Source organism: Salvelinus fontinalis, chromosome 1, assembly GCF_029448725.1.
Source record: "Salvelinus fontinalis isolate EN_2023a chromosome 1, ASM2944872v1, whole genome shotgun sequence".
In the NCBI taxonomy this organism is placed as follows: Eukaryota; Metazoa; Chordata; class Actinopteri; order Salmoniformes; family Salmonidae; genus Salvelinus; species Salvelinus fontinalis.
In genome coordinates this window covers 23,408,453-23,432,425 of record NC_074665.1, presented here as the reverse complement: position 1 = coordinate 23,432,425, position 23,973 = coordinate 23,408,453, and the positions used below count along the sequence as shown (strand labels likewise).

Here is a 23,973-nt window from a genome sequence, read left to right as displayed (position 1 = left end):
TTTCTCCTTAGATAAGGGAAGGAGAGGAAAAGGTGATGTTTACTATGTCCATGTTTTAACATGCTTACTGTGATGACAGGCTCAAACAAAACTGAACCTTCAAGAAGATGCTATGTTTGCCATAAAGTAGTTATGAGATTGAGGTTTTATTGTTTATTTATTTGCGAGTGTATGCCACTTTTATAAACATGCCCTTACCTACTTATGCGAAGTGGCGCAATCCACCATGCACCACAATGCATTGCATGCAGATATTAAGTCCTGTAAGCTAAATTGACAGTACTATAATTTAGCAGTAGCTTCTCTCAAGAGACAGCATTCATGATCCTTATCTGTTTCATGATATTGTATGGATTTTTTCATCAGCATACACAGACATTTTAGAGTGTGAGAGAGTATAAAAGAGTGTAAGAGAGTGAGAGAGAGAGGGAGAGAGAGAGAGAATCATGGGGAACAATCGGTGCTGATCAGATCAGAGCGCCACTCGGGAAGACCTCAGGCCAGCCGCTGGGCGCAACTCTATCACGGCAGCCACTGACTCTGAAAGATGAGCGCGCTGCTGCAACCCACCCCGACACAAAAGCCAAGCCATTGAAGTCAAAGGGAAAAGTTCACAGCTCATGTACGCTTTGCTTTCTCTCCCAGCCACAACCCCCCACCACCGCCTTCTTCACACTTTTGCTTTTTGATCTCCTTTGGAATACAGGTGAGCATTGTTACAGCAGGCTCCCAGGTTTCACTGCTTGCCAATGGGGCTTACGCACTGAGACAGCAGGCTGAATGGCTAGTACTGCAGCTAAGCTGATGGAACATGCGAGACTGTCAACAGTCATCACTGCCTGGCCTGCCACATGTTCATCTTGTACTAACTTACCAATAATGTTCAGAAAGATCATGCAATTTCTGGACTAAAAAAATATGGAGGGAAGACAAGTGACTAGTTCAAAGTCTATTGCAGTGAGCAGTCCTATCTTAAAAGATTAAAATATGGTAAAGCTAAAGTCATTTCACCTGCATTCACCCAGGCTTCAGACCTCTATCTCATTTCAATGCTGAGTTTTGTTATTTTAAAACACACACTTGAAATATGTGTTCGTATTCATAAATATCTGTCGGCCCAATAACAATATCCCAATGATATCAACTGAATAAATAGTTCCATAACATTTCATGTTCCCTTGCACAAAAGTAGACCTCTGATTTATGTGCTGGTAATTAGAGAGCGGTCATTTTTTATCTATCCATCTTTTTCTGTTATCCGATATTCTAAGGCCATGTTTACTCAGGCATGAGGGAAGACCTTATAAACTCATCTGCCAATCCCAGAAATGCCACTGAGTTCAAGTGTTGCTGACTTCACTCTGTCTGGAATGACTGAGTGACTAAATTGCGTAATTACACAGTCTGCCAGCTGTGCTACTGCCCATTAATCTCCCAACCTGCTATGGGGCGGACCTGAGTTGATGCCCTGGCCCTGCATGGAGCTGCCTGCCGTGGTGGAGCCCATCCCTGGCACCACATAGCCAATCAGCTCGCCCTGCCTCCTTCTGGTACGATTGCTGCTGACGCACCAGTTTCGGAGGCGATGAAGTGTGGATGTCTGATGAAGTCAATTACTTAACCGCACAAGGGCTTTCTTGTGGACTTAGCGTGATTAGACTACACGCTGAGGCTCTGCGTCCTCTTTTATTTTGTTTGTAAAGGATGAGCCTCACTTGGTCTGTAATGGACTGACGAGATGAAAGCAAGGAGTGTCTTTGGCTAGGTGCTAATGACAGTCTTAGATCTGAGAGGAAGCCAGGCATATCACACACACACACACACACACACCCACAGCGCTGTGCGTAATATCACGCTGAGCCGGTCGGCTTTGCCTCGCTTCTTGGAAGCCATGAGCGATGTGTCTCAACCAAGTTGGAGATGAGCACAGAAGCAGCAGGGCATGGGCCGAGGGAGGCAGAATGCTGGGGGAATCCGCTCTAGGGGAGTAGACAGAGGAGCAGAAACTGCTTGGCAGGTGCATGCCTAGGCATGTCTGTGACTGTGGGGCCTCCTCTGGCCCTGTGGGGGATTAGTACTGCTGGTTGGGGGTTTTCTCAGTATCAAAAGCAACTCGACATGAGCATATGGGCCACTGGAAACCACAGACACGAAGAAGAGGAGACAAAGGGATTTCACCACAAAGTGCAAAACAGTTGAAATTCAGGACATATCTATCAAGGCTATTTTCACAGGGGCAAAGCCTCTGTGAAGGTTGCGATTCTGCTCCATATGTCTTCTATGAAGGTTTGCTTCACCACTGCTGCTGAATAACCTTTGATTCAATCAGTATGTGTGGCTAGAATGTTTTGCAGCTATCTCTGTGGGAGGTCTACATCACTGGGGTCAAAATGTCATACCTGTCTAAGAGCAGACTTTCCCTTTATAACAGCCAGGTACTCCATGCCCAGAGGCACAAAAAACACTCTGCCACCCTCTGAACCACTTTAAGCATGACACCTGATCTCATTGCCTTGAGCTTGGTGGCCTGTAGGAGCAGTTTGAAGTTCATGACCAGCTAGGCCTCCTATCCTATCATCACTTTAACCTCCAGTCATGCATTCAGCTCAACACCAGTCAAGGACAATTACCTCAAATGTGTAGCCATCTTAATCTCTCCAATAGTATAAAGCCAATGTCAACTGTAACATGTGCAATCAATCAGTTGTGATAGGCCTATAGGCTTACTTTGTAAAGTGAGTGGGCATATTCCTGAAAATGATGTCCATATGACAGTGATGTTATACCATGTTGACAACTTTTTTCCTCAATAGGCCTAGGCTACAACTCATCCCATTCTCTATCATTTGAATGTAGCCATGTGAAGGGGATAACTAGGCAAGCTATCTCAATTCACCAATATTGTTGTCAGTTTGTCATCCACCTATCCAGTAATAGGCCTATAAAAGAACAGGACACTGTGACTATGTAGTTGCTGTTTTAAATTGCTTCAGTCATTATATTAGCAGACACATTTGAATTATTTAGGATTTCCGGTTTTAGCAACATCCGGTTTGGAGCGAGCGGTCGCATTTGCATTCGCTCTGCAGGTAGTATAAATTTTCATTTCATTTTCATTACATTTCATTATAGTACAACGGTTAATTTGTCTAACCTTAGCAATTTCTTCTTAGCTAGCTACTTAGCCGTCTGTGTATAAAAGATAATTGCGTAATTATCGTATTCCGTCGTCTATCGTAGTCCACACTGCTATCTGCCCAGCAGCTAGCAAACGTCCACCGTCTACCGAATAGTAGTATAAACTTTTCATTACATTTCATTATAGTACAACGGTCTGATTTTCATTTTCACTACAGTACAACGGTTTGATTTGTTTGATCTTAGCTAGCTACATAGCCGTCTTTGCATCAAACATAATTGTGTAGTTATTGAGGTTCGCCAGCCAGCTATTTTCGCCCTAACGTAACGCAACGTAGCCAAACACTGCTAGCTAGCCAGCTTCCCACCGAATAGCAGCATTGTAGAAACGAGTGCATTACAACGGAACGACTTGATCAGTGTAGTGTTGGCTGACTACACAGTTGTCTTTGCTATCTTTGATTTGTATTTGTTCGATCTTAGCTAGCTACTTAGCTGGCTACATAGCCGTCTTTGTATCGGTGATAATTGTGTAGTTATCAAGGTTCGCTGAGGTTCGCTAGCCAGGTATTCTCGCCCTAACGTAACGTAGTCAACCCTGCTAGCTAGCCAGCTAGCCACCGATTAGCAGCACTGTAGAAACGATTACATTACAACGGAACGACTTGACTTGTGTAGTGTTAGCTAGCTACATAGTTTTCTTTGCTATCTTTTTATCTAAGATAATTGTGTAGCTTTGAGTAATTATCGGTTAGCTAGCCAGCTATTTTTCGCCTGCCGCGCTGCCGTCCTCCTACCTAGCCAACACTGCTAGCTAGCCAACTTCTACCGAATAGCAGCACTGTAGAAACTTACATTTCAACGGAACGACTTGATTAGCGTAGTGTTAGCTAGTTGTCTTTCCTGTCCTTGTATCCATGATAATTGTGTAGTTTAGAGAAATTTAGTGAAATTGTCGAGGTTACCTAGCCAGCTTCACTTTCAACAACGTAGCCACTGCTAGCCAGGCTACTTCACCAGCCAGCAGCACTATATCATTTTAGTCAATAAGATCTTGTATGTTATTCTTATTTTTTGCAACGTAAGCTTAACTTTCTGAACATTCGAGACGTGTAGCCCACTTGTCATTCTAATCTCCTTTGCATTAGCGTAGCCTCTTCTGTAGCCTGTCAACCATGTGTCTGTCTATCCCTGTTCTCTCCTCTCTGCACAGACCATACAAACGCTTCACACCGCGTGGCCGCGCCCACCCTAACCTGGTGGTCCCAGCCCGCACGACCCACGTGGAGTTCCAGGTCTCCGGTAGCCTCTGGAACTGCCGATCTGCGGCCAACAAGGCAGAGCTCATCTCAGCCTATGCGTCCCTCCAGTCCCTCGACTTCCTGGCACTGACGGAAACATGGCTCACCACAGATAACACTGCTACTCCTACTGCTCTCTCTTCGTCTGCCCACGTGTTCTCGCACACCCCGAGACCTTCTGGTCAGCGGGGTGGTGGCACCGGGATCCTCATCTCTCCCAAGTGGTCATTCTCTCTTTCTCCCCTTACCCATCTGTCTATCGCCTCCTTTGAATTCCATGCTGTCACAGTTACCAGCCCTTTCAAGCTTAACATCCTTATCATTTATCGCCCTCCAGGTTCCCTTGGAGAGTTCATCAATGAGCTTGATGCCTTGATAAGCTCCTTTCCTGAGGACGGCTCACCTCTCACAGTTCTGGGTGACTTTAACCTCCCCATGTCTACCTTTGACTCATTCCTCTCTGCCTCCTTCTTTCCACTCCTCTCCTCTTTTGACCTCACCCTCTCACCTTCCCCCCCTACTCACAAGGCAGGCAATACGCTTGACCTCATCTTTACTAGATGCTGTTCTTCCACTAACCTCATTGCAACTCCCCTCCAAGTCTCCGACCACTACCTTGTATCCTTCTCCCTCTCGCTCTCATCCAACACTTCCCACACTGCCCCTACTCGGATGGTATCGCGCCGTCCCAACCTCCGCTCTCTCTCCCCCGCTACTCTCTCCTCTTCCATCCTATCATCTCTTCCCTCTGCCCAAACCTTCTCCAACCTATCTCCTGATTCTGCCTCCTCAACCCTCCTCTCCTCCCTTTCTGCATCCTTTGACTCTCTATGTCCCCTATCCTCCAGGCCGGCTCGGTCCTCCCCTCCCGCTCCGTGGCTCGACGACTCATTGCGAGCTCACAGAACAGGGCTCCGGGCAGCCGAGCGGAAATGGAGGAAAACTCGCCTCCCTGCGGACCTGGCATCCTTTCACTCCCTCCTCTCTACATTTTCCTCTTCTGTCTCTGCTGCTAAAGCCACTTTCTACCACTCTAAATTCCAAGCATCTGCCTCTAACCCTAGGAAGCTCTTTGCCACCTTCTCCTCCCTCCTGAATCCTCCTCCCCCTCCCCCCCCCTCCTCCCTCTCTGCAGACGACTTCGTCAACCATTTTGAAAAGAAGGTCGACGACATCCGATCCTCGTTCGCTAAGTCAAACGACACCGCTGGTTCTGCTCACACTGCCCAACCCTGTGCTTTGACCTCTTTCTCCCCTCTCTCTCCAGATGAAATCTCGCGTCTTGTGACGGCCGGCCGCCCAACAACCTGCCCGCTTGACCCTATCCCCTCCTCTCTTCTCCAGACCATTTCCGGAGACCTTCTACCTTACCTCACCTCGCTCATCAACTCATCCTTGACCGCTGGCTACGTCCCTTCCGTCTTCAAGAGAGCGAGAGTTGCACCCCTTCTGAAAAAACCTACACTCGATCCCTCCGATGTCAACAACTACAGACCAGTATCCCTTCTTTCTTTTCTCTCCAAAACTCTTGAACGTGCCGTCCTTGGCCAGCTCTCCTGCTATCTCTCTCAGAATGACCTTCTTGATCCAAATCAGTCAGGTTTCAAGACTAGTCACTCAACTGAGACTGCTCTTCTCTGTATCACGGAGGCGCTCCGCACTGCTAAAGCTAACTCTCTCTCCTCTGCTCTCATCCTTCTAGACCTATCGGCTGCCTTCGATACTGTGAACCATCAGATCCTCCTCTCCACCCTCTCCGAGTTGGGCATCTCCGGCGCGGCCCACGCTTGGATTGCGTCCTACCTGACAGGTCGCTCCTACCAGGTGGCGTGGCGAGAATCTGTCTCCTCACCACGCGCTCTCACCACTGGTGTCCCCCAGGGCTCTGTTCTAGGCCCTCTCCTATTCTCGCTATACACCAAGTCACTTGGCTCTGTCATAACCTCACATGGTCTCTCCTATCATTGCTATGCAGACGACACACAATTAATCTTCTCCTTTCCCCCTTCTGATGACCAGGTGGCGAATCGCATCTCTGCATGTCTGGCAGACATATCAGTGTGGATGACGGATCACCACCTCAAGCTGAACCTCGGCAAGACGGAGCTGCTCTTCCTCCCGGGGAAGGACTGTCCGTTCCATGATCTCGCCATCACGGTTGACAACTCCATTGTGTCCTCCTCCCAGAGCGCTAAGAACCTTGGCGTGATCCTGGACAACACCCTGTCGTTCTCCACCAACATCAAGGCGGTGGCCCGTTCCTGTAGGTTCATGCTCTACAACATCCGCAGAGTACGACCCTGCCTCACACAGGAAGCGGCGCAGGTCCTAATCCAGGCACTCGTCATCTCCCGTCTGGATTACTGCAACTCGCTGCTGGCTGGGCTCCCTGCCTGTGCCATTAAACCCCTACAACTCATCCAGAACGCCGCAGCCCGTCTGGTGTTCAACCTTCCCAAGTTCTCTCACGTCACCCCGCTCCTCCGCTCTCTCCACTGGCTTCCAGTTGAAGCTCGCATCCGCTACAAGACCATGGTGCTTGCCTACGGAGCTGTGAGGGGAACGGCACCTCAGTACCTTCAGGCTCTGATCAGGCCCTACACCCAAACAAGGGCACTGCGTTCATCCACCTCTGGCCTGCTCGCCTCCCTACCACTGAGGAAGTACAGTTCCCGCTCAGCCCAGTCAAAACTGTTCGCTGCTCTGGCCCCCCAATGGTGGAACAAACTCCCTCACGACGCCAGGACAGCGGAGTCAATCACCACCTTCCGGAGACACCTGAAACCCCACCTCTTCAAGGAATACCTAGGATAAAGCAATCCTTCTGCCCCCCCCCCCCCCCCCCTTAAAAGATCTGATGCACTATTGTAAAGTGGCTGTTCCACCGGATGCCATAAGGTGAATGCACCAATTTGTAAGTCGCTCTGGATAAGAGCGTCTGCTAAATGACTTAAATGTAAATGTAAATGTAAATTTCCAATAAAGCTTTATATTTGTGTTGTTAACGTCACTGCTGAACTCACCATTTTGTTGGAGCCCTCATCATGAGGAACACTTCTGGAACTAGACTTGTGGTTGCTTGGTCCATTATTTCTTAAGTTTACTTGTTGATGTAAATAGCCTACACGTTTTTAACGCGCAGAAAATGTCAGTCAAGTTGTCAACGAGTTAACATAACTTCCGCCAACATGGCGCCACATTTAGACCTTCACCTTAGACCTTCATCTTGTAAAGGTTTACCAAACATATATCATATCAAGGAGAGTCGCCACTATGTGATATTTCAAAAACACAGCAAGAGCAAACCGACACGAACTATCTAGACCAGCTGGACAGACAGCCGCTATATCAGTAAAACAGTCTCGTGCTGTTCCTTTTCTTCCCGCGCTTTGCTAATGTCTTCTGACTGAGTTGCAATCGGCAAAAATGCAACGTTTGCCCATGGCACTATGACCATAATGGGGCCTGGAAGAGAGAGCTAAACAGATAGGGAGAGAAGGATTAGAGAGAACCAGCCTGTCACAATCCATCCCTCTATGCATCATTCCCCAGGCACTGTTCAAAGCTCCATGGAAAATAGGGTGGTGTGTGCTTGCATAGAGGGGATGGCTCTGTTGCTACTTGTACTCAAAGGCCTTACTCCTATCATGCCATGCATTTAGGTGCACACATGGCTACCCTGTCATAGTTACTGTACAGTGCTTTTTCTGCATAGAAATGTAAGTCGAATGAGTAAAAAATAAAATAAATAATAAATAAACATAATTTACGGGATTGTAAAACGTTTTTAGTTAAAACTGAAACGACTACAATCAGATATAAAGTATGTAGAAAAGGGCAATTCCACAGTAACAGAATTACGCTGAGACTCAGATTTTTCACTTTAAAATTATGCCAAACAAAAACCATTGATTGCAAAGTTAAACAAACCATACAACTCTATGCACAAGACTACTTTGAACAATTTCCACTGAGAATTTTACAAAAACACATTTACTGGAAGTACTGTGCAGAAACAAATTTGGTAACAGAATTTCTGTCAAAATCTCCCTCAGGTTTTATGCAACCACGTTTTCCATGTATATGCTCCAAATTAAGAAAATAATGGGGTGTCAGCTATGATATGACACCTTGAGTTTGAAAAAATCTATTTTGGTTATTAAGTGAAGTGGATTAACACCTGGTAACGGAATTACGGTAACATAATTAAATTATGGGTCCCTGATCTGTACTATACTGAAATGCATAGTTATGAATGTCATTCTCTTCATAGTGATGTATCCGGAATAGGTACACAAAAGGTAGAAAAATGTAATGGCCTCCTTTGCATGTTTGGGTATTATTCTACTCACCGGCTATTATTCTAATGAGCTGTCTCCAAACAATACCAAATTTGGTTGGTCTGAACCGGACAAATCTGTACCAATCATAGACGTCTATGTTTCAAAAGTTTGGGCATCACAGTACAGTACAGTACAGTTTATTTGTTTATTTGGATCTCCATTAGTTTTGCAGAAGCAACAGCTATTCTTCCTGGGGTCCACAAAAAACACAAAACATGAAAAGTAACAAAACACTGATACACTGATAGACAAGGAGTGCCATACAAATTTAAAATACGACGATATACAAACAATGCAACTGAAACATTATACAAACAATACAACAACAACAATAATGTGTGCGTTAGAGCGTGTCTGTGTGTGTGTCTGTTTTGAGCCAGCTGCAGCTTTCTTTCTTTGCGGCACTTGACCATTTTAATGGACAGTAATCAAGAAGGGACAAGACCAGTGCTAGTACAGTTCATTTTTGTGTAAAAAACACAACATGTATTTTAATAACAGACATACCCCTCCCCATCTTCACAACAACTTTGTCAATATGATTTGACCATGATCATTGACCATTCAATGATATACCTAGGAGTTTAGGTTTCTCAACTTGCTCAATGGTCACGTTTTGAACCAAATACAATGCTTTTAGTTTTAGATGTATCTAAGACCAGTTTATTAATAATCACCCATTTTGATACTCCTTATTTAGCATTTCAGTGAGCTCACTGGCTTTGGGTGCTGACATGTGGAGTCATCCGTACACATAGTCATTCTAGCTTCGAGTAAGACCAGTGGCAAATCATTTGTAAAAATAGAGAAGAGTAAAGGCCCAAGGAAACTGCCCTGAGGGACACCACAGAGAAGCTTCCATTGAATAATACTCTCTGGGTTCTATTAGTTAAATAACTCTCCAACAATGTGTTGATTGTTTTTATAACAATTTATTATCAATAACTTCAAAAGCTGCATTGAAATCTAAGAAAACAGCTCCAACTATCAAATATATTATCAATTTATTTTAGTCAATCATCAGTCAGTGCAGTACATGTTTTGTGCCCTTTTCTATACGCATGCTGAAAGTCAGTAGTTAACTTGTTCTATGAAAATTTGCATTGTATTTGGTCAAACACAATCCTCTCCATCAGTTTACTAAGAACAGACACATACACTCCTTTAGGCTTTTGTTAAAGATGACGCAAATAGATAACGCAAATAGGGGTGGCAATACAGTCTGCTATCATTCTCAATAGTTTTTATGCCTGGTGGCTTATTATTATTATTATTATTGATGGATAACAATAGTTTTTTCACCTCTCCCACACTAACTTGTCAAAATTCTAAACAGCGATTCTTCTCTTTCATTATTAGATATTTTATACAAAAGTAAACAATATATACAAAAGTATGTGGACACCACTTCAAATTTGTGTATTCTGCTATTTCAGCCACACCCTTTGCTGACAGGTGTATAAAATCGAGCACACAACCATGCAATCTCCATATACAAACATTGGCAGTTGAATTGCCTTACAGTGACTTTCTACGTGGCACCGTCATAGGATGCCACCTTTCCAACAAGTCAGTTTTTCAAATTTCTGCCCTGTTAGAGGAACCGGCCAACTGTAAGTGCTGTTATTGCGAAGTGGAAACATCTAGGAGCAACAGCAGCTCAGCTGCGAAGTGGTAGGCCACAAGCTCACAGAACGGGACCGCCAAGTGCTGAAGCGCATAGTGCGTAAAAATCGTCTGTCCTTGTTTGCAACACTCCCTACCGAGTTCCAAACTACCTCTGGAAGCAACATCAGCACAATAACTGGTCGTCGGGAGCTTCATGAAATCACCATGCGCAATGCCAAGTAACGGCTAGAGTGGTATAAAACTCGCCACCATTGGACTCTGGAGCAGTGGAAATGCGTTCTCTGGAGTGATGAATCACGCTTCACCATCTAGTAGTCCGACGGACTAATCTGGGTTTGGCGTATGCCAGGAAAACGCTACCTGCCCTCAGCATATAATGACCTTCTAGATGATTCAGTGCTTCCAATTTTGTGGCAAACGGGAAGGCCCTTTCCTGTTTCATCATGACAATGCCCCCATGCAAAGTGAGGTCCATACAGAAATGGTTTGTCCAGATCTGTATGAAAGACTTGACTGGCCTGCAGAGAGCCCTGACGTCAATCCCATCTAACATCTTTACGATGAATTGGAACGCAGACTGCGAGCCAGGCCTAATCGCCCAACATCAGTGCCCAACCTCACTAATGCTCTTGTGGCTGAATTGAAGCAAGTTCCAGAAGAAATGTTCCAACATTTAGTGGAAAGCCTTCCCAGAAGAGTGGAGGCTGTTGAGGCAGCAAAGGGGTGACCAACTCCATATTAATGCCCATGGTTTTGGAATGAGATGTTCAACAAGCATGTGTCCACGTACTTTTGGTCATGTAGTGTAGCTTCAAGAGCTTTGTCCAAATACTGAGTGCAGATTTAAACAGCAACAAACAGCAGGGATTTAGACAGCCACTAGCCCAGGATAATCCGCGGTCCCAGCCACAAGGGCTAACCGCGTTAGGGCCTGTGTTCAAGCTTTTAAGTAAACGTTGCTAGCTGGATAGCTAGTTAGCAGCTAGGCTAGCTGCTACGCCCAGCAGCTCTTCAAACTTTTGGTTGGCAGGATCCCTGGACAGATATAGCGGCCCCAGCAACAGAGGCTGGATCCCTGGACAGATATAGCGGTCCCAGCAACTGAGGCTAACCGCGCCACGGGAAACAATTTCAAAAGGTAGCTAATAACCAAACTTTTAAAAACTTTTCCAGAGACTTTCAAAAGTACTGTATTGTACTGACCTACACTCTACTTTTCTTTACTCTACTGTACTGTGCTGTTCAAACTTGTGAAATAGACGTCTAAGATTGGTTAAAATTTGGACTGACACAACCTCAACTATTTTTCAACGTCCATGGACGTCCAGTGTCGTTCGGTGCTCAGTGAGTGAGTGGGCTGGTTACAGTGAATGGAAAGAAAGGGAGCTCATGGGTAGGTGTCAGTAAGAGCCGGGAGAAATGACATTAACTGGAGAGAGTGAGAAGAGAGACAGGGAGAGTGAGAGGGAGGGGTTGTCCAGACTGTTTTCACACTCTTGCTTTGACCACCTAGTGATAGAAAAAGAAAGAAAATGGTTATGAGCTGAACCTAACAGTATGCCAGTGGAAGGGAGAACAGTGGCAGGTGACCCATTTGTGGCATGAATTCCCATTGTAGCCAATTCAGTTGTAGTCATTCTTTTACAGATTTTTTTGGTCATTCTGTTACCGACTTAATAAATCATAAACCAAATTGTTATCAGTAAAAACACTATAACTAATTGATAGGTCTACATTTACTTGTTACTTCTGGGAACTTTCATTGTCCTACCTCCTCATGAGAGAAATGTAAAAATATTGATGTGTTTTGATGTATTTCTAATGCCTTTTAAGACTTTTTCTGATAGATGTTCCTTTTCCAAAACCTTTGCTTATTCCTAATTTGTCAGATGGAAAATGGTTGTAATGTATATACTGTATGCCTTAATTTCTCAAACATGTAGACTTTGCTTTCATTTGACACCAAATTTGATGTGCTCCTATGAACGTCACATGTTAGTGCTCTTGTTTTCTTTTCTCAAAGAAACGCACAAAATATTATTATTATTATTATAATGGACCTATGTATTTTTTTAAAGATATTCTTTGAGACCAAACAATCTGTAACGTCCTGACCAGAGTTCTTATGTGTTTTGCTTGTTTAGTGTTGGTCAGGACGTGAGCTGGGTGGTAATTCTATGTTGTGTGTCTAGTTTGTCTGTTTCTGTGTTCAGCCTAATATGGTTCTCAATCAGAGGCAGCTGTCAATCGTTGTCCCTGATTGAGAATCATATATAGATGGCTTGTTTTGTGTTGGGGATTGTGGGTGGTTGTTTCCTGTCTCTATGTTTGTGGTCTGCACCAGATAGGACTGTCTCTGTTTTCACGTTTGTTGTTTTGTATTGTTGTAAGTGTTCACAGTTCGTTATATTAAACCTGTTGAACACTAACTGCGCTGCATTTTGGTCCTCTCCTTCATCCCAGGAAGAAAGCCTTGACACAATCACAAAAATTAAAGCTATGCATTCAGGAGTATTTTTGTCATGGCATGTGGCCCCCATTGAGTTTGTTGTTTGAGTCACTCAGGTATAAGCCATGGCAAAATGTGTAGAATTTCAGGAAATTAGCTTTAAAACTGCAACTGTTCTCTCAGCCTCATGGCAAAATGTGTAGAATTGCAGGAAGCCAGCTTTAAAATGGTAAAACATGTATCTCCATGGCAAAATGTGTAGAATTTCAGGAAATTAGCTGTAATACAGCAAATTTTGTCTCTGCGGCCAAGAGAAGAGCCTCTAAAATTGTTCAATCGTTGACCACACCATTGGCCACCTCCACCGTCACTTAATTCAACTGAATGTTCAGTGAAACTACTGTACCATAACTAGGTTTGTTGTAGCCTCAGCCACTGCATTATCCTGCTTGTTGAGTGTGTCGACTGGCTACTTCATAAAACAGATAACAGCCTGCTGAAAATTTGGCAGATGCTGATATACCAACCTTTTGACTCATATCACATTTAATTTAATTTCAATGTGATGACTGACTGTACCTTGTTTATTTGCGTAGAACACTCAGTCTCAACCACCACTACACATAATGTAACCCGTCGATTATGACTTGCTGAAAGATCTGTTTTGTAGGAGAGAAGTGGGATTCATTTAAGATTTCTCCACCACACATTTGCATAGGGATATTTGTTGATGAATGCTAATCAGTCTTGTGCATGTGTGAAAAACTTTTATTCGATTAATTCAATTAATCTTATACCACAGCATTGTTGAATACTCGTTTCTGATTGGCTAGGGCATTCTAGAATGGACATTAAAACCAGATAACGGGACAGTTGGAAAGGATACCGGGACACCTTGCAATCCTGATTCCCATTTGCAGTTCCATTTGCATACGATAGTTGTCTTATCAATCACACCAAGATGAAACTCAGACTCCAGATAGTTAGAGACCATATAAAGTCCACAGACTGTTCGGTCTATAGGAATGCTCTCTACAATGAAATGCTATCAAACTTTATACTAGTTCTATGTTGACATCAGAAGTTGTTAGATTTACCCTGGGGGTCTGTGCTAAATGAGGCCTCATGCACTCAGGATGAACACCAAAACATTGCCATCGGAATCTCAATTATAATCCAACCACAGAATCCACAGGAGAGACAAAGACACTCTGAAGAGAGTGTAAGTGGGGCACAGGAAGTTGTCGGCTTCGCCCCCAGGATGGGACTTTTCCTGGCGGAGGCTGGAATGCACAGCTCCTGTCTGTGTTGTTGTGTTCTGTTTTTCTTTGGCACACTTTTGATTTGTAGTCCAACAGCTCTGGGCTGATCAGATAAAAAATGACAGGACCCCTGAAATTTTCCAACCTGTTTTTTTTTCTTCCTTCAAACCCTTCATCCCTCTCTCCCTTCATCCCTCTCTCCCTCGCTCTTGCTCTCCCTCCTTCAATACTTTGAGAGTGAGTGCAAAGCTGGGACAGGGAGCCCCTGCAGTCAGAACAGAGGAGAACAGGGAGCTGGGGTGTAAACTTGTGAACCTGCCTGTCAGGAAGCGACACTGAGTGTGAGAGCCGTGCAGCTTGCAGTTCGCTGGGGAGCAGACAGAACACTCTGACTGACTGTGTTTAACTCAGTGCAGCACTGCCAGTCATAGTGGAAGTAGCTCTTTCTTTCTTTCCTTCTTTCTTTCTCTCATTCTCTCTCTCTTGCTTGCTCTCAGTCTCGCTCTGTATGTCAGAGCACATACACAACTGAAACTGTTCAGATTGAAAACGGCATGGCCTGTTTACAAAGTGTTTGTATGAACCATCCAAAGGAAACAGCAGTAATCGGTGACTGCCCTGGCTTTACCTCTCCTAGCATTGTGAGACAGTGACCATTCATTTTGATTTACATTTGGTTGAATTGTCAATGTGAAATCAACCAAAAAATATCACCTTGTCATTTGATTAAGGTTAAAACTTGGGTGAAAAAAATGACAATTTTTTTTCACGTTGATTCAAAGTCATCACATATAATTTGTGGGTTGAAATGACGTGGAAACAACACTGATTCAACATAACATTTATTGAATTACACTACATGACCAAAAGTATGTAGACACCTGCTTGTCAAACATCTCATTCCAAAGTAAAAAAAAATAAAAAATCATCAAATCAAATGTTATTTGTCACATTCGCCAAATACAACAACCTTACCGTGAACTGCTTACTTACAAGCCCTTAACTAACAATGCAGTTTTAAGAAAATGAATTAACTAAATAAAAAGATTGCAAAAAAAACAAAAAAAATGTTACACAATAAAATAACAATAAGGAGGCTATATACAGGGGGGTACCAGTACTGAGTCAATGTGTGGGGTACAGGTTAGTCAAGATCATTTGTACATGTAGGTAGGGGTAAAGTGACTATGCATAGATAATAAACATTGAGTAGCAGCAGTGTGAAATCAAAGGTGGGGGGGTGTCAATGCAAATAGTCTGGGTGGCCATTTGATTAACTGTTCAGCAGTCTTATGGCTTGGAAGGTAGAAGCTGTTAAGGAACAATTTGGACCTAGACTTGGCGCTCCAGTACCGCTTGCCGTGCGGTAGCAGAGAGAACAGGCTATGACTTGGGTGACTGGAGTCTTTGACAATTTTCTTGGCCTTCGTCTGACACACCTAGTATATAGGTCCAGGATGGCAGGAAGCTTGGCCCCAGTGATGTACTGGGCTGTACGCACTACCCTCTGTAGTGCCTTATGGTCGGTTCCCGAGCAGTTGCCATACCTGGCGGTGATGCAAGTCATGGAGTTTGTACCCCTTTGCTGCTATAACAGCTTCCACTCTTTTGGGAAGGCTTTTCAACATTGCTGCGGGGATTTACTGTACATTCCAATCATCCCAAATGTGTTCAATGGGGTGGAGGTCAGGGCTCTGTGCAGGCCACACCGATCTCGACAGACCATTTCTGTATGGGCCTCACTTTGGGCACGGGGGCATTGTCATGCTGAAACAGGAAAGGGCCTTCCCCAAACTGTTGCCACAAAGTTGGAAGCACAGAATCATCTAGAATGTCATTGTATGCTGTAGCGCTAAGATTTCCCTTCACTGGAACTAAGGGGCCTAGCCCAAACCATGAAAAACAGCCTCAGACAATTCTCCTCCACCAAACTTTACAGTAGGCACTATGCATTGGGGCAGGTAGTGTTCTCCTGGCATCCGCCAAACCCAGATTAGTCTGTTGGACTGCCAGATGGTGAAGCGTGATTCATCACTCCAGAGAATGTGTTTCCACTGCTCCAGAGTCCAATGGCGGCAAGCTTTACACCACTCCAGCCGACTCTTGGCATTGCACATGGTGATCTTAGGCCTGTGTGAGGCTGCTCAGCCATGGAAACCCATTTCATGATACTCCTGACGAACAGTTCTTGTGCTGACGTTGCTTCCAGAGGCAGTTTGGAACTCGGTAGTGAGTGTTGCAACCGAGGCCAGAGGATTTTTACGCGTTACGCGCTTCAGCACTTGTCGGTCCCGTTCTGTGAGCTTGTGTGGCCTACTACTTCGCAGCTGAGCCGCTGTTGCTCCTAGACGTTTCCACTGCACTTACAGCTGACTGGGGCAGCTCTAGCAGGGCATAAACGAACTGACTTGGAAAGGTGGCATCCTATGAAGGTGCCACGTTGAAAGTCACTTAGCTCTTCAGTAAGGCCATACTACTGCCAATGTTTGTCTATGGAGATTGCATGGCTGTGTGCTCAAGTTTATACACCTGTCAGCAACAGGTGTGGCTGAAATAGCTGAATCCACTAATTTGAAGGGGTGTCCACATACTTTTGTATATATAGTGTATCTGAAATCTTGTGTTATGTATACATGTATGACCTGAGACATAACCTGGGAAGTTTTGACTATAATTAAGCATTTAGGGTGCACAGGTGTGACCAATAATAATTAGTCACCAGACGCCAGGCCTGTCTAAAGGTTGCTTCTTGTTCATGATTAGCTACTGCCCAGTATTTTTTATTTTTTTTAACCTTTATTTAACTAGGCAAGTCAGTTAAGAACAAATTCTTATTTACAAATTCTTATCTACCCCGGCCAAACCCTAACCCGGACGAGGCTGGGCCGTTTGTGCGCCGGCCGTGTTTGGGACTGTGATACAGCCTGGAATTGAACCAGGGTGTGTAGTGATGCCTCTAGCACTGAGATGCAGTGCTTTAGACCACTGCGCCACTCGGGAGCCCAGTAGAAGATTTTCAAACAGGAGCTATAAAAACGAGCAATTCTGGCAAATGAAGGTTTATAGGGTGGTGTGTGTGGGTTGAACGTTTCAGAGTGAATGAGTTTGTTCCTTCCCTCTTTAACCTCCCTCTCTCCTTCTCTCTCTCTCTCTCTCTCTCTTTCTTTCTCAGTCCATGTGTGTGCCCCTGAGGACTCCTGTGCCTCTTGGCGTTTTGGCCAATTTTCCTTTGAGGAACTGTCCTGACCTGTGTTTTAACGCAGGTAATAGCCCTGCACTGTGGGACTTTGTCATCACATGTTCTTTGATGATGTGCGGAGATTAGGAATCTCCTTTACTGCTTTGAACTACCAGCCTCCTTTGAACCTCTCTCCCAACCGTCTGGTTAGACTGGATAACGTCATGCCAGTGGTTTGTTTTGTAGAGCTGGACAGTCAGGTGTCAGGCTCTTTTTGTGTCAACTGAGTGTTAGCTCACTCGGATGACGTACATCGATTGCAATTCAAGCAGTTAGCTAGCTACTGTAGCTATCACTGTGGCAAAGGAACCACAGCACAATATAACCCAAACTGGGGCACAAATAGGGAACCTTATCCACCTGCTCAAGTGATGTAGGCTAGTCCAATATCTACTGTACAGAATGGAGGTTAGCCAAATCGGAAAATAAACTTGCATTTCACATGGTACAGATCTCTGTCTGGCGAAGTCACTATACTAGCCATAGATAATTCTCACAGGCATTAGGGGTGTCTTTAACACCCGCCTGTATGGCAGCCGCTGCCATTGTTATGGAACCTTACCGGTCTTAATAATAACATTCTGTAAGGCTTTCCCCTTTTCTTTCCCCTCCCTCCCATTGCACTGCTCAATATAATGTCTGAACATCCTTGATCTTTTCACACCAGGATTGCAGACGGAGGGTTTTCTCGCACTGAGGATCATTAAAGTGATCCCTTCGGGGGGTCACAGTCACATAATGACATTCCAGAGACCCAGAGATAGACCCTAGAGCCCACATTTAAGCCACAAGAGTTGCCCTGCACATAGAGGGCAGGGGTGGCCAGGACAGGGCAGGACAGGGGATGTGTATGGTAGGCATGACTTAGAGAAGATTGACCATTTCATTTACTCTGCTACCCACACATCACAGAGGGAAACTGTGTTTAGACTTCACGTCTCTCTCTCTCTACCTAACCTTTTATATAGGGCTCGACTGATGTGATTTTTTGGGTTTGATTTTGATTTTTTCGGGGGGGCGAAACGTACCGATACCGATATATCTGCACAATATACTGTTTTACAGCAGGGAAAATTAAAAAGTGTCATTTTTCCATACTGAATTCTCATATATTTCCATCCAAAAGAGCAGTTGTCTTAAAACTGCTAATGCAGTTAGCATGAGGTTGTAAGTAACAAGAAACCTTTTCAGGACATAGACATATCTGATATTGGCAGAAAGCTTAAACTCTTGTTAATCTAACTGCACTGTACAATTTACAGTAGCTATTACAGTGATATAATACCATGCTATTGTTTGAGGAGAGCACAGTTTTGCACAGTTTTGAACATGAAAAGTTATTAATAAACAAATTAGGCAGTCTCTAGACAACATTTTTTACAGAAATGCAATGAGTCATTGGATCAGTCTAAAACTTTGCACATACACTGCTGCCATCTAGTGGCCAAAATCTAAATTTCAACTGGGCTGGAATAAAACATTATGGCCTTTCTCTTGCATTTCAAAGATGATGGTACAAGAAAATACAAAATAACATTTTTTTTGTATTATCTTTTACCAGATCTATTGTGTTATATTCTCCTACATTCATTTCCCATTTCCACAAACCTCAAAGTGTTTCCTTTCAAATGGTACCAAGAAAATGCATATCCTTGCTTCTAGGCCTGAGTTACAGGCAGTTAGATTTGGGTATGTCATTTTAGGTGAAAATGTAAAAAAAAAGGGGTGGTTAATAACTATGCTAAAATGTTGATTTCATACATTAATGACACATCATGAGAATGGCCGCAGGGTTCAGATCATCATGAGATTCCCTTTTCTCATCCCATTTATTGAATATCGTTTATCGGTGGAGTTATCGGCCGATACCGATATAGTAATATTGGTGAACCGATATATCGGTCGGGCTTTAGTTTTATACACTATCTATGTCACTGCCTTTCCTCTATCTGCTTTCTGTACCTTAATCTTAACTTCCTTTGTGTATTATTTTATTATAGTAACACTTTGCTTTCACTACCAACAGACATGAGAATTACAGAATGTATGCTATGTTACATGGGAATGTACTTTCTAATATGTTAACATCATATTTCTGCAATTTCCTGTGTTCCATGTCTGTGGTATTGACAAATGTCTTGTATTTGTCTGTCACGATTGTAGCAAATAGATAGTTTTGGTGCTCCACATATCCCTACTCTGACCTGCAGGAAGTGGATTCCATGCATCTCATGTGATTATGCCGACTAGGGCGGTGTTGAAATTGGTGCTACTGGAGGCTACACTGATCTGCTAAAAACTGCATTTCACCAGAAGTCACCAGAAACTCTGGCATTAAAAGCTAATGCCACAGCTCAGTCAGTTTGAATAGTAACATACAGTTTCCGTAGGTGACATCCTCTCTCTGGTTCCCACTGTAACAGAACAGTGGCCATGATTACCAGAATATTAAGTGGGTAATAGTCTGCTGGATTGAAATGTTTAGCGGTTATGCGGAAATGTTCTTTGACTACACCACAAATCTTTGTTCCACCAAGGTTGGCATTTGAAGAGTTTCTAATGGGTAAGACATGGGCGATGTGGAGTGTCGACATTCACTCATCATGGCCAATATCTATAACATGAATACAAACAGAAATGGCTGAACTGGCTGACAGGTTAGCTTTAGCGCTTTCATTTAGGGATTACCTGTGTGTACACCAAGCGTTGATGTTTTTTTAATGTGTGATGGGCTCATCCTAAACTACTTATGATTTGTCAAGATCTTTTTAAGTTGCTGTTCTCATCATTCTTTCATGATGACAAACTTGTAGGCCTACTGTATGTACAGTATAGTGTAAAATACAAAGTTGAAGCATATCAACCCTTTTTCTCCAATCACTTGTATTTGATTTGTATTTATTTGGGTTGTGCTGCTAGTCACACTGGTACCCTAATGCTTAACCCTTAACCTAAATTAAGACCAAAAAGCACATTTTTGATTTAATGAATTTTTACAATATAGCCAATTTTGACTTTGCAGCTGGCCTATCTAAGGGGAAATCAGTAAGTTCTGCCTCCAGGACAAGACTCATGACAATGAATGACAACAGGCGCAAAATTCTGTGAGAATTTTTTTCATACATCCCAGTTGTATAGCCTGGCTAAAGACACCATACGGTATGGAAGCAGTACAGGGCTTTGCCACAATCTTTTCCAAAATACTTGATATTTAAGATGAGACTTGTGAGATGTACTATATTTATGTATAGCGTAAGAGGCGAGTAATAGAGATACTATACAAAGTAGAAAAACAGATTTTTCTCCAAAAGCCACAATTTATATTAGAGATGGGCATCAGGCTACCAAAACCTTCATCAGATGGCTCTAGTCTACCGAGTGGCGCAGCGGTCTCCCGAGTGGGCACACATCTCAGTGCAAGAGGCGTCACTACAGTCCCTGGTTCGAATCCAGGCTCTATCACATCCGTCTGTGATTGGGCGGCGCACAATTGGCCCAGCGTCATCCGGGTTTGGCCGGGGTAGGCCGTCATTGTAAATAAGAATTTGTTCTTAACTGACTAGTTAAAAAAAGGTTAAATAAAATAAAATAAATAAAATACAGAGCCCTCTTGGAACATACTGTTATCTTTTATCTGCTTTGATATCTTTACACATACTTTATTTTCTCTCACTAAGGAAACTCTTCGAGCTACCATTGATGTTTGCATTTTAAAGAGGGGTCTATTTAAGTTACATTCTTGTGGGGGGGTGTATTTTGTTCCAGCTCCTCTCCAAACCCCCTCATTAGCTAGCTATTTCACTCTATCACCTCTTCCTCTGTGCATATGTACATCTCCAGAGTTATTTATGTTCTGTTTCATTTTCGACACCCCTTCTTGTGATTGTGTGACTGGCTGCCAGGCATGGTGCAGTCAAAACTCCTTCTCCCCTCCCTTCACCACTTGGCTGGAGAATTTACGACCAAGTCATCGGCCTGAAGCTGAAAGGAGCCCTGGCTCGCTGAAACTTAGCACCCTCTCCCTTGATGCATCACATACCCATCTCGTTGTTTTATCCGCTCTTGGATGTGCTCGACAACGCTCCACGACGACAGTGACAGCGCTCCATGACATCCATTCCTCAGCACCTGTCTGACCACCTGAAGCTATACAAGGCCATTTAATCTTTTCTCCCTCTCCACCTCCCCCACCCTCCACTTCAAATGAGTTATCCAAATCAAAGGTGGTGCGCATTGTCCGGAGCTGAACATTACACCAGTGTCATGTAAGCTCCTTGAGCAGAGAACAGCTGCAGGTAATTCAGACAGAGAATCCTGGTGTCTTTGTTATGTTGTGTGCTGAATCAAGGAAGTGGGTGTAAAGTCGTCCTGCCATTAACACTTCATCCCTGTGGCCTGTATGTTTGGCAGCTCCACTCTCTGTAAATGAAACCAGAAGATGCTGGTGGTTTGGGCAGGACCGCTGTGGGACCACATGCTAACTGGGCTACTAAAAGTGCAGTAGCTCTGACAAGTATTGTGTCAGGAGCCAAAGAAGCTTTGTCATACACCTACTCACAAATACCTCCAAAATAAAATACTTCATGTTACAAAAGAGCAAGGCCTATGAGGTCAGATGCATAAAGCTGAATTTGTAATGAGATGATCCTCTACATTTCATGTGAGGGTGCCAAACGGGTTCTGGAATATTTCAACAAAGACACATAAAGCCCTACAGAGCATGACCTGATTGGACCATGACACTAACAAACTCCCACAGACTTCGGCAATATTGCAATACTAATTCAATGACAAAGTATATATTTAATCATTGTTCATATTAAGTATATTAAAATGTATTTAAACTATTTATGTATAAATTACATCTGACACTGTGGCAGTCTCACAAATTTGTTGATTTCATTGATTTGGAGAATTTCAAAATGACAGGGCTTTAAGTAATTTCAAACACCATTGATGGTACTAAACAGTTAACACTTTAGTTTGTGAATAACTCCCTCGAAACAAAACCAATGATGAACATTCAGTTAACAATGAAGAGTTACACGGCATGATTGGGGGCCGGCGGCCAGAATGTAGAATATGGACCCACAATGGCAAACCAAAACAAAATGACGCTGACTTAAAAGGTCCTGATTGTATGACTCCAAATATAAAATTATAGTTTTATTTAACAAAATAAACTCAGTACTTATACATTTGGACTCACAAAATGTATGGTTGAGTTCATACAATTTTAGTTTTTCCTGAAGATGTTCAATGTTGTCATTGTCCTTGGAGGATGGAGACATTATCGAAACCAATAATTACACTAATTCCAACTGCTATTTAGAAACGTTCCAGGCCAATATACAGAGACAATTTACACAGACAAGCCATCCATAGGCTCCTTTAAAAAAAATCCCTATAGATGTTGAATAAGCTTCATGCTCAAAACTACAATTTCAACCTCCTTAGCGTCACAACATTTATCTAATAAGATAAATGGACCTTAGTGTAGAGGAAAAGAACGGCAAGCCTTTTCCGTTACACCAGTATTTGAGGTTAAGATTCTTTTGGACTGGGCTGGAGAAATTTTTTCCACGCAGTCAACTGAAAGTGCACTGTATTCTGCCCTCTAAAAATGATCATTGACCAAAAGTCTCCCTATAGCAGCTCTAGGATCTGATGCTGAAACTCTAGATTGTACTCACCACCAGATGGGATAACCTCCAAGCACCCGCCAGCTGGACAACCACACACACATCATATATCCAACCAGGTACAAATCCATGAGGTATGCCTTGTGGTGATAGGAGTGGAAATGGATCAATACATAGAATGTCCAATGGGGAATGAAGAACAGACTTCCTGGAGGAGAAGCTTTAGCAAAAGCTTGATTGTTGAGGGAGGGGAATTTAAATGAAATTGAAGCAACAAAAAAAAACTCCTGTTTTCCCCCTTCTTTGAGTCGGGCCAGGGAAGTGTGTCTGGCTCCTTGTAGTTAAGAGAGTAAGTCTCTCTCTCTCACACATACACAAACGCACACACACACACACACACACACGCTCCTACCCGTCCTCTCCTTCCCTCCCTCTCTGAGGTTCTTTCCTAAGGTAGATATCTTTTTCTCTCCACTTTTTTTTCTCCCTCAGGATGCCTCATCCACAGGCCCAATATTAAAGGGGGGGGGGGGGAAGACGAGCGAGGTTTGGAGATGTCAGCTGGCAAGCCAATCACAGAGGATGGCCTTAGGTTAAGAAAAAAAATATTTGTTCCCATCTGTCAATCACACACCACCCCCTGGTAATGTGAAAAAAAAGGAGAAAGAGGGAGGGCGAGAGGGAGGGAAAATGAGAGGGGAGGTATAGGGAGGGAAAGAGGGAAAAGGTAGAGTTCTTCTTATTCAATCTATTTCATCCATGATAATTTAAAGCAAGCACTCCCTAAAGTGGCTGAGGATAGGTGAAAGGATGTAAGGCCTGCCTCTTCATGGAGGCTTTGGGATTGACAACGGAGAGGAGGGCATACGGGGGGAGGAAGTGTTGACTCCATTTTTAAGGGGTTGTGCCCTGACTAATTGATCCGGATATATGTGCATACAGTGCATCCACACACCCTTTCTCTGTCACGC

General features: G+C 43.7%; 1 protein-coding gene across 1 annotated transcript in view; it reads right to left on the bottom strand.

Annotated features, from left to right (window-relative positions):
- Positions 1-23,463, bottom strand: part of LOC129843388 (proto-oncogene Wnt-3-like) — a 34,934-nt gene extending 11,471 nt beyond the window's left edge. Inside the window, exon 1 of the mRNA XM_055912126.1 lies at positions 23,054-23,463. Coding sequence (XP_055768101.1) covers positions 23,054-23,133 — 80 coding nt within the window. The 5' untranslated portion in view covers positions 23,134-23,463. The remainder of the gene's footprint in view (positions 1-23,053) is intronic.
- Between the last annotated feature and the right edge of the window lie 510 nt (positions 23,464-23,973).